Source organism: Anoplopoma fimbria, chromosome 8 (genome assembly GCF_027596085.1).
Source record: "Anoplopoma fimbria isolate UVic2021 breed Golden Eagle Sablefish chromosome 8, Afim_UVic_2022, whole genome shotgun sequence".
Lineage (NCBI taxonomy): Eukaryota > Metazoa > Chordata > Actinopteri > Perciformes > Anoplopomatidae > Anoplopoma > Anoplopoma fimbria.
Window position 1 is genome coordinate 7330394 of NC_072456.1, and position 11195 is coordinate 7341588.

General features: G+C 39.9%; 1 protein-coding gene across 1 annotated transcript; it reads left to right on the top strand.

The window, feature by feature from the left end:
• The first annotated feature begins 1219 nt into the window (after positions 1-1219).
• On the top strand, positions 1220-4339 carry LOC129094855 (forkhead box protein F2-like). Its single transcript, XM_054603141.1, has 2 exons — positions 1220-2405; positions 4167-4339. Exons 1-2 carry the CDS (start codon positions 1442-1444, stop codon positions 4337-4339), a joined length of 1137 nt encoding a protein of 378 aa, XP_054459116.1. The 5' UTR covers positions 1220-1441.
• The last annotated feature ends 6856 nt before the right edge of the window (positions 4340-11195 follow it).

The following is an 11195-nucleotide window of genomic DNA, read 5'->3' on the forward strand; positions in this document are numbered from 1 at the left end:
CTCCATCATGTTGGACAAATCTGTGTGTGATGTCTCCATAGGGGAGGAAACTGTCGACGCCCGCTCGCCTAATTTCGCTTTTCTCTCTCTAATGAACGTGGGGCCCATGGGACCGGCTCTGGCCCGGGGAGGTAAGCTGACACTGGCTCGCTGTGTGTGGTATATCCAGGGCCGGGCTTGATGGAAAAAGCCTGCTTCCACTCATGTCAAAGTCATTTACTCAGAGCAACCCCCCGCTTACACACGCACGGCAAAGACCACCACCTCTCCATCTCTCACACTCCTCCACCCAGCCCGGCACCGCGACAGTTTGTTTTTGTTATCCTCTGGACCAGTTTGGGAGGAAATTATGAGCAAAATAATACAAATAACACGAGATGGTGTGTGTTTTTTTTGTTTTTTTTTATTGCTTCGCAGCGATGCGTTTTGGGTATTAGCCTATCTGCCGAAGACAGACAGCACGTAGGCCCAAGTGAATGTTTTATGTCGTCATGGCTTCAATTGCAAGTGTAACCTTTTTTTGCACACATACGGTGGTAGTTTATTCGTGTCAGGAAAAAAAATGTATGATCTGCGGCTGAAATCACAACTTCATACATGCAGGATCAGAGAGGGTGGAAAAAAAACCTATTTTTAAAAAAAAAAAAAAAGTGTGCGTCTGGCGTGTGGCGCTGTTGATTGGGATGTCTGGGGGTGGAGGTTTGATAGATGGCTTAATTGCGTGTAGTCCGAATTTGGACAGAGGGGGTGGTGGGGGGAGAAGGAAGGAGAGGAGAGGAGAGGAGAGGAGAGCATAAGGGGTTTTAACACTGTTGAGAACGGTAAGTGGACTTGGGCCAGATTTTGGCAAGAGTGTAGAGGGGGGCTGGCTCTATTCGTCACTGATTTCAGGGAGATTTGAGTGCGGATGAGGAGAAGGGGTGGGGGGGTGTGGGGGGGGGGGCTCTCAGAAAGATTTAAGGAATGATAGGTGGGTCGAGCTTTGTTTGGATGGACTGTTGCGCGCAATAGGTCGAGGGGGTTTTCGTGTTTCCTCCACTTGAGGGATTATTAAGGCTGTCGATGGCCACCCGGCGCGCCACGCAGTGACACCCCAGTGGAGACACCCCTGTGTCGTGCTAAAACCCTTGGACACTCAGTCTCCAGTGGATAACCAGCCCCCCCCCCCTCTCTCTCTCTTCTCTTCCTCTCTCTGTCAGTGCGTACTCGCCGTGCGTCAGGGAAGCACCGTGCGTAACGGGAGAGTCGTGCGTAACTGGAGACAGATTTTTACTCCATTTTGCGCTGGGATTGTGAGGACCACTGGCGGTGTAACGCTCACTTGCAAGGGACACTGACCACTGGATCCCAAATACATTTCTCGTTTGGAACATCTATCAGCTCGTCTTTTCTCCCTCCCTCTCTCCACTCTACGCCAGTCGTATCCTACGTCAGAGCTGACATGACGACCGAGACCCCTCAGCAGCAGCTGGACCCTCCGCCTCCTCTGAGATCCAGCCCGGCGTCCGGCGCCCTGCACCCCGCCATGCTGAGCCCACAGGCCGCCACAGAAAGTTCGTCCAACGCCATTAAAGGAAAGAAAGCGAGCTCCGGGTTAAGGCGACCAGAAAAGCCGCCGTACTCCTACATCGCTCTCATCGTTATGGCAATACAAAGCTCCCCCACCAAAAGACTGACACTCAGTGAGATCTACCAGTTCCTCCAGGCTCGCTTCCCGTTCTTCAGGGGCTCGTATCAGGGCTGGAAGAACTCCGTCCGGCACAATCTCTCGCTGAACGAGTGCTTCATCAAGCTGCCCAAAGGGCTGGGCCGGCCGGGGAAAGGCCACTACTGGACCATCGACCCGGGCAGTGAGTTCATGTTCGAGGAAGGCTCGTTTCGTCGCAGACCCAGAGGCTTCAGAAGAAAATGTCAAGCTCTGAAGCCCATGTACCGGATGATGAACGGCATAGGCTTCGGCACCTCCATCCTCCCGCAGAGTTTTGACTTTCAAGCTCCATCCGCCACTCTCGCCTGTCACGGAAACGGCTACAACTTGGACATGATGAGTAATTCAATGGCCGGAGGATACGACGGGCTGAGCGGCGGCCACCACGTGCCCCACATGTCCCCGAGCCCCGGTTCCACGTACATGGCGAGCTGTCCTGTGCCGTCGAACGGGGAGTACGGGCCGGACAGCAGCAGCAGCCCGGTACCCTCCTCTCCAGCGCTGGACGGCCACTCCCCGTACGCCAGTTCATCCGCACACTGGGCGTCCTCCGGCGGGTCCCCCTACATCAAGCAGCAGCCTCTGACCTCCAGCAGCCCCGCATCCTCCGGTTTACACTCCGGCATGTCGCCTTATTCTCTGGAGCAGAGCTATCTTCACCAGAACGGCAGGGACAGCCACAGCACCGACATATCAGGTATATACCACCAACTCATGTGTGACTTGTACTGGGGGTGATTAGCTTATCATAGAAATGAATTAATAAAACCATATAACATTCCTCTAAGCATGGCCCACCTCGTCTCAATCAGAGGCTGCAAATTAGCAACATTTCGTTTCAAAGTGCAGAAAAGGGCCTGATCATTTCTAAATGTTTTTGAAGGAGTGAAACTCAAATAATATATTTAAGAATTATGACTTGTATTTAAAATCGTGATTGTCATGTTAATGCGAAGGCAAAAACATATGAAAATGGAGTTTACATACCAGAAAAAAAACACAAAAAAAATATTACTATTAATTTCAATTGTTTTAATAGTATTTCCCCCACATTATTTCCGTCTAAACGGTTACTAATCTCAACAGCATATGGAGACAAAATAATTTAGCAATTGTTTAATTCATTGTTTTGAATAATAAAGTCACATTTAATGTTAACTGAATAATACAACCTGGCCCAGCTAAATTATCATTCAAAATGTGTTTTTTTTAAGGCCAATAAATAAATAAATAAATACAATTCAGATTCTAATGGCTAATGTGCCGATGTGTCATTTTCTAAATCACATCTGTGCTAATAAATAGATTAAGATAAACAGCTTTTTTTTTTTGTTTGTGATCGCGTTCTTAATTCACCTCCCCAGTTCACGCTCATTTGCTTTAGGATAACACACACAGGGGGCTTTACTAAAGTCAGGGGATTTCGCCGGAGCTAGTTACCCATGCTGGAGCCTATAAAGGCTCCCAGAGGTTAACTAAACAAAGAGGTTTGCAGGTCGGACCACACCGGCGGAGGATTTCAACCAGCGCGTATCCACAAGAGACGGAAGGCCTTGTTAAACTTTACGCAGCGTCTTAATTGATCCTGTACGGAGGGTCCATGTGTCCGTCACTGTGCTGTCAGCCAGAGAGGCTTATTGTGTGTTGTCTGTGGAAATCGGACGCAGGGCAGCGAGCTGTGGCCCGGAGGATAAAAGCCTGCTGTCTTCTCCTGGAAAACACAGTCACATCTGGAGTCCTTATGACCTTGACGAAGCCACAGCCTCCCCTATTTATTTTTTCTCTTTCTGGAAATAGAGGCTCACTTACAGACACAGAATGACGGGCCTCATTTAAATATTGTTGCAGGATTGGGGCTCTACAAAGGGGGGGGAAATAATCCAGATAGATGAGTGTTAATTAATTAGAAATCAAAGTTAAAGCATTCAATATATAAAAAAAAAATAAAAAAATTGCTAAAGGAAGGTGCGATCCTTTTTTAGAATGCAAATGGTTTGAAATGGTTGGGCTGTCACCTTGTGGATGGTCTATAAAAGGCACATTTCCGACTAATATTTTAAAAGAGGTGTTACTAAATTAGCAATTTATATAACAGCAAATGTATCTGTAAAAGTGTGAGGTAATAAGGGGGGATTGCCTATATTTTTTATAAACAATATTTTTTTCTGTAAAACAAGGCCTTGTGTGTCCGCAGCAGTCAACTGCATTCCTTTTTTTAAAGCATATATGAACGTGAATACACATTTTGCCGTTTATGAAACATGTAAACAAAATGTTATTTTGAAGATGTAAAACGTTCATTTCTGTTAACAACGAACCATATTTTTTTTTTTTTTTTTGTGACGAATAATTTTAAATCAAAACTTGATTTAGGATGCTCAATATAAAACCATTAGAGCCTAATGAATATTCATGTCTTCACCTCTTCATTGACATCTATTCACTGTCTCCTCTGCAGTGGGGATTCCACGTTATCAGAGCCATTCCTCGGTGTGCGACAGGAAAGATTTCGTGTTAAACTTCAACGGCATCTCGTCCTTCCACCCCTCGGCTGGCGGATCCTACTACCACCACCACCACCACCACCACCCCCAGAGCGTCTGTCAGGACATCAAACCCTGCGTGATGTGAGCTGGCCTGACGGTCACAGTGAAACTGCAGCTCCGTCACAAGAGAACAAAACAAGCGGACATTTTGGATGTATCGTGGCCTCCTACATTGCAGCCAAAGTAGCTTTCTTGGTTGGACTTGAGAAAACTATGCATTGAAGGAAAAGAATGAAGAAACACCAGAGGCCTTTAAAAAAAAAAAAAAAAAAAGAACACTCAGCCAATATGAACCCTGACAAGCGTTTTCTTCTTCAAAAGAAGCTTCAGAAACACGACTTTTAATGCGTTTGCTCTTGTAACACGTGCAAACTAATTATATTCTATGTAACTATGTTCTATCCTATTAGAGGAACTACACACCTTGCACTTATTGTATAACCAACTTTTTTGTCCTGTAAAACGTTTCAATAAAGCTGAAATATATTTTAGGCTACATTCCTACAGATGTCTGTCTTTTCATGCACATTTATGTAGAAAGGTTCTTGACTTTGCAATAAAGGGGTGTTATATTGAAGCTTGAATATAGCATAAACACATAATTACATTGAATATTGCTTTCTGGCCATTTATACATTCCCAGGTATGGTAGGCAGTGGTTTAAATAATATTTATTCAATATACAATATTTGTGCTTTAACTGGGTATTTCAATAACTGCTGCTTTAAACTTTTACTCATTTATTTGGCAGCTGGAGATGTTATGCTGATTAATATTCAACAAGCTAAACCTATGATCAGTTTATAATAAATAAAGCATGCGTATAAATTAAAAATATATCCCTTGCAATACAACATTAAAATTATTTTGACAGGTCAATAAAATAATACTACAGACAAGGGCGATTGTACTGTACTTCATTATTAGTACTTTTACTTTTAATACTAAGATGATGTTAATACTTCTTACTTTGTACGGGGTATAATAACTTTAACTTCTTAAGGAGCATTTTAATACTGTAGTATTGCTACTTTTACTTATCTAAATGATCTGATTACTTCTTCCACCACTAATGGTCAGGTTTTGAATTAGTATTATTCTCTATAATCAGTGACATTCAATAACAAAAGGTATGACAACCTAGTGTGCAACATAAAGCTATCACGGAAATGTCTGCTCTGAATCGTGTTTTTAAGTCAAAGAAACCTTTTAGCCTTCAATCAATATGTTCGTTTTCAGAGTGCTTTAAAAGGGAAATCTCTGTTTTTCGGTTTTCTGTTTTGGTTTGCAGTTGTGATTATAATGGGGATGTTGCAGAGGAAGTTCAGATCCTTTACTTTATTAAACGTAGAAATGCCACTGTATCAAAATAAAGTTTCAAGTTTTATTCCTGTAACTCCACTACAAGTAGAAGGGCCACATTTAAATCTTTTTTGCATGAAAATATAGAAGTATTACAGCAAATTGTACTTTTATAGTTTTTATAAATCAGAAAGGCCCCTGCGATTATACAATTTATATTTTTCGATTGTAACTACGTATTAATTAACGTGTGATGTCAAAGTGGAGTCGACGTATGTCATTTTGTGCAGTTTAAAACAATGAATCAGGTTTTCTTGTCATTTATTTTTTCTGAAAAACTACAAGTAACTACAGCTGTAAAATCAATGAAGAGGAGTTGAGTTATAAAGTAACATAAAAAAGAAATAACATGCACCTCAAAATGTAATTTAAGTACAGTGCATGAGCAAATGTTCCAACTTATCTACCACTGTTGATAAGTAAGGGGTATTTTGAAACAGGATTACTTTCAAGCAATATAGTGAGATGAGAACCACACAGGCTGATCATTAAAGCTTGTACACTGCAGATATGAGGTGTGAGGCTCAAAAGATCGTCGTCCTTTGAAAGGAAGATTTCAATGTAAAAGGAAAAGAGTCTTCTTAAAAATCTGATTATTCCCAGTTATTTCCACATTTTGCATGTTTTACAGCCACCTCCAGTCTGTTTAAAACAGCTGAAAGTCTTTTGCATCCTGAGGCTGCTCCTTTCCATGTGGACATCCAGGGTTGCCAAAATTTCAAGACGCCATATAAACAGAGACACGACAGGGCCAGCGTCTATGGAAATGCAACAACTTGGTATTTTTAGAGTGCGGTAAACAGATCAGACTCTGCAGAGAGCTGCTTCGTCACACAAACAGAATACAGACTGGGGTGGCTACACTTGTGATGCTCCTCTAGCTTTTGTCTACATGGCTTTTGGTCATGACTCAGATGCAGCATCCCCCATGACTAACATATGCAGATAGAGATTTGGCAGTGGTGACTCCTTATAAGGCCACTGACATAATCACAGTTTCTTAAAATGCTCTGTGGAGTCACTATCTGTGTCTTGGATGCAGCGTCTCATAAATGTTTTCACCAGGATGTTTAATTTCTGTTACCTCAGTGTTTATTTGTCGTGTCAAAGCGCATCATGGGTTTTCTCAGGAGCACAGTACTTTGAAAATATATTTTCTCATGTAACTTAAAAGTAGTTGTCTGGTTGACTAAAGCAAGTTCAACCAGTTTTTAAAAAAATAAGGTATTACAAAGGAGAACCATGTGAGAAATTCATGCTTTCACAAGATATTCTTCCAAATTTGAACTTCCCAACAAGCAACATGTGGACAAATCCGCATGTGGTCCAATAATGCAGAGAATAATGAAAGATCTGGCAGCAAATTATACAGGGGATATTTAAATGTTATATCTTCATATAAGCAAGCTTCAGATCTAGAATTTGTCAGAAAAACACAGAAGGTTTTGAACACTTTGAATCAAACAAATGACTTGTGGGATCGGTAACAGAGAGAAGAAAGAACAGTCAAATACCAAGAAGAAAAAAGGCTTTGACTAGACAACAAAGTCCTCTCTAATTCCCTTAGTGCAACCCTCCATGATGAAAAGTCACACAAAGTGGCCTAGCAGCTGCTGGATTTTCCATATAAAGATTTTTAAGGAGAGCTGAACTTTCAATATGGTGGAGTACAGTGCCATCTAGTGGCTGACTGCATCAACCAGAGATAGTTTGTGCAGTAGGACGATATTATGAGGGATGCACAAAGCAGAGACACTGATGCAGTGGACAATTTTACATTTAACAGTTCTCACCCCATGATGAAGTTCACCTGCTGAATTCCACTTGTTTAAAAAATGTGTGTATGTGATATGATATGATATGATATGATAGGATATGATCAATATAGATCAATATAGATTTGCGTGACAAATGCTTTAGCAATGTTCAGAGGCTTTAAGTGTAAATAGAGTTATACGGTATACTTTTTCTGTATCAACACACTATTGGGAGCCATGGCCTGATTAACCCGCTATAGGTGGACATTTGAGAAGGAGAGAGAAGGTCAGAAGAGCCTCAAATACTCCGAATCAATCTCAAACAATCATGAAAACATGCAAGTTAACAGATAAGACCGATCTAAGACCCGTTTTAAGCTACGAGACCATAGACACATGCGTTGGATAGACAAATAGAGGAGCAGATATACCGACCAACTGTTACATTTCTGTTTTTTTATTGTGACTAAAGCTGACTAAATTCCTGGCCTTCAGTCTTTTAGCTAAACAAGTCCCTGACCTCTTTGTAGTCCACTGGACAAACATTAAAGATGGCAAACAAATGTACTAATCAAAGGGTCACTGTTCCTTTAATATGGACTAAAAGCTGGGCAAAACCCACCCTGATTAATTCCACTCAGACAGAGTCATGGTCAACTCTTTTTTGCAAATTGCCCTCAATTACAAATGTGACCCAGCCTGTTGTATCACTGAATAAAATGTATCTTGTTACTGTTTGTGTGGAATAACAAATTTAGTATTGTAAAGGTCACTTACAGTTTTTTTCAGTCGCTAACAAGCGTTTTTCTAAACAGTAGTCACATTTTCAAAACTCTAAACACGATTAGCACAACATCGGTCCTTTGTGGCCATACCATTCACACATTTCATGTTGTTTTCACACAATATGCAGTCAGTGAACACATTTATATAATGCTTACATTTTCTTAACAGACAAGCTATACCTCCAAACAAAATTATGGATTGTTTTTGTATTATTTACAAATGTTAACACACAACATCCCACAATTGCAAACACAATATTCCAAACCTTAGATACAGTATAAAAACCTCTGCTTCTGTAATACAGTAATATCAGTTCTAAAACAATATATCTCAGCTGATAATAAACAAACAATTGAATAATTGACACACAGCTGATGTATGTTGGGTATATTGGGTCAACCACAGCTGATTCCACTCTGGCTTAGAATCAATGGCATCAGATGCGATGTGGATGAAAACTTGTGGCCTAACCCTGAAGATCGCAGGGATTAGATAAAGGAATTTTGTGCTTTTTTTAGTTCTCCCTTTTTACTGGGCTTTTTGCTGTTGCTTTTTTGTTCATGGATATTTTGTTAACTTTAAACAATACTGTAAAACGTTTTCTGTTGTATCATACTGTAAACAGTATTTCTACTATACCTCCTGTAGTAAACAGTAAAGAAAAAAAAAACTGATTCGCTTTTTACTGGAATGCTTTTGAATGTGAACATTACATGTGGATATACAGTACAGTTCCCAACCAAAAAATTTGGCGTAAAAAACAGTGGATTGCATGTTTTGCATGCAAATACCTGTAAAACTGAAACATAAAAGTCTATGCAGTTTTTGTAATGTCCACAATAGCCAGTATTTTGAAACCTGGTGTACTTTGATTGGCTGCATGTTCCTTGTGAAGTGAAAACAAGAGTTATTCTTTGAAAGAATAATTTCATTTTGAGTCAGATGTCCAGTGTTTTGGTAAAGTTAGTGTGTAGAGAAAGATGTCTTCTATTTTGAAATGAAGAGTTAGTATATAGTTAACAAAATGTGCTTTTGAGAAGAAAATGATCTATTTGGCCAATTGTGTTTTGTAGGTGTAAGTCTGTGTTAAGAGTTTAGAAAAAGTATTTTAAGTATAGGTAAGCGCTCGTTAGCGATGGAAAAAAACTGTAATGGGAAGGCAGGCCTGTTTTATATTCTATGGCTCTGATTGGTTGTTTCACTGATTTATGTTTGTTCCACCAATCAGGCAGAACCTCAGATAGCTTGGATTTATTGCTTCTAAAACATAGCTTTTTTGTTAGTAACCATTTAAAAAGTGTTTATCACATTGCAAGAGTGAATTTATGGGAACGTGATTTGTTAATTGCCATGATGTTTGACAAAGAACTGGGCAGGTGTTAAATGTCATGCCTTTGTTACAGTTTTTTTCCATCGCTAACGAGCGCTTACCTATACTTAAAATACTTTTTCTAAACTCTTAACACAGACTTACACCTACAAAACACAATTGGCCAAATAGATCATTTTCTTCTCAAAAGCACATTTTGTTAACTATATACTAACTCTTCATTTCAAAATAGAAGACATCTTTCTCTGCACACACTAACTTTACCAAAACACTGGACATCTGACTCAAAATGAAATTATTCTTTCAAAGAATAACTCTTGTTTTCACTTCACAAGGAACATGCAGCCAATCAAAGTACACCAGGTTTCAAAATACTGGCTATTGTGGACATTACAAAAACTGCATAGACTTTTATGTTTCAGTTTTACAGGTATTTGCATGCAAAACATGCAATCCACTGTTTTTTACGCCAAATTTTTTGGTTGGGAACTGTACTGTATATCCACATGTAATGTTCACATTCAAAAGCATTCCAGTAAAAAGCGAATCAGTTTTTTTTTCTTTACTGTTTACTACAGGAGGTATAGTAGAAATACTGTTTACAGTATGATACAACAGAAAACGTTTTACAGTATTGTTTAAAGTTAACAAAATATCCATGAACAAAAAAGCAACAGCAAAAAGCCCAGTAAAAAGGGAGAACTAAAAAAAAGCACAAAATTCCTTTATCTAATCCCTGCGATCTTCAGGGTTAGGCCACAAGTTTTCATCCACATCGCATCTGATGTTATCCAAGGCGATACACCTTGGATAAAACCGCTTGGAATGCCTGATCCACCCTTGACAATCATCAGCTGTGGCTGACATGTGGCTGATGGTCATAGACTTTCCACCTCCATGTAGAAAAGAACCCAATATACCCAACATACATCAGCTGTGTGTCAATTATTCAATTGTTTGTTTATTATCAGCTGAGATATATTGTTTTAGAACTGATATTACTGTATTACAGAAGCAGAGGTTTTTATACTGTATCTAAGGTTTGGAATATTGTGTTTGCAATTGTGGGATGTTGTGTGTTAACATTTGTAAATAATACAAAAACAATCCATAATTTTGTTTGGAGGTATAGCTTGTCTGTTAAGAAAATGTAAGCATTATATAAATGTGTTCACTGACTGCATATTGTGTGAAAACAACATGAAATGTGTGAATGGTATGGCCACAAAGGACCGATGTTGTGCTAATCGTGTTTAGAGTTTTGAAAATGTGACTACTGTTTAGAAAAACGCTTGTTAGCGACTGAAAAAAACTGTAACTAGCTGTTATTAGTGTTAATACCCAACATAATTCCTGTTATGCATACTGTAGTGATTATAGATAATTGAATAATATGGGCTATAGTAGTTGTCAAACTATTCTTTGCTGAGTTAAGCTAGTTTCGAAGCAAAAGGAAATAATGCTATTTTCTTCCATAACATGTGCAGAAGCCTATTATTTGATGTGATTCAACATGCTGTATAGTTTTTTCCGAACCACAAAAGCCTATCATTGCTCACCTTCAATATATTGCAACGACAACAATGTCATAATTTAACGGATTGATTTGTCATGCCACCCTGTAGGGGCCTCACCAACGAGGAGCGATTTTGGCAGAGAAGGACTTTTCCACTCTGGAATATGGGTGAGAATTCAACCAGGCTCTG

What these genes read in the sequence shown, in the direction of transcription:
- LOC129094855 (XM_054603141.1), top strand. Translation starts at nt 1,442, where the DNA reads ATGACGACCGAGACCCCTCAGCAGCAGCTGGACCCTCCGCCTCCTCTG. An exon ending in CCACAGCACCGACATATCAG is followed by an intron (nt 2,406 to 4,166) that starts GTATATACCACC and finishes TCTCCTCTGCAG; the next exon opens with TGGGGATTCCACGTTATCAG.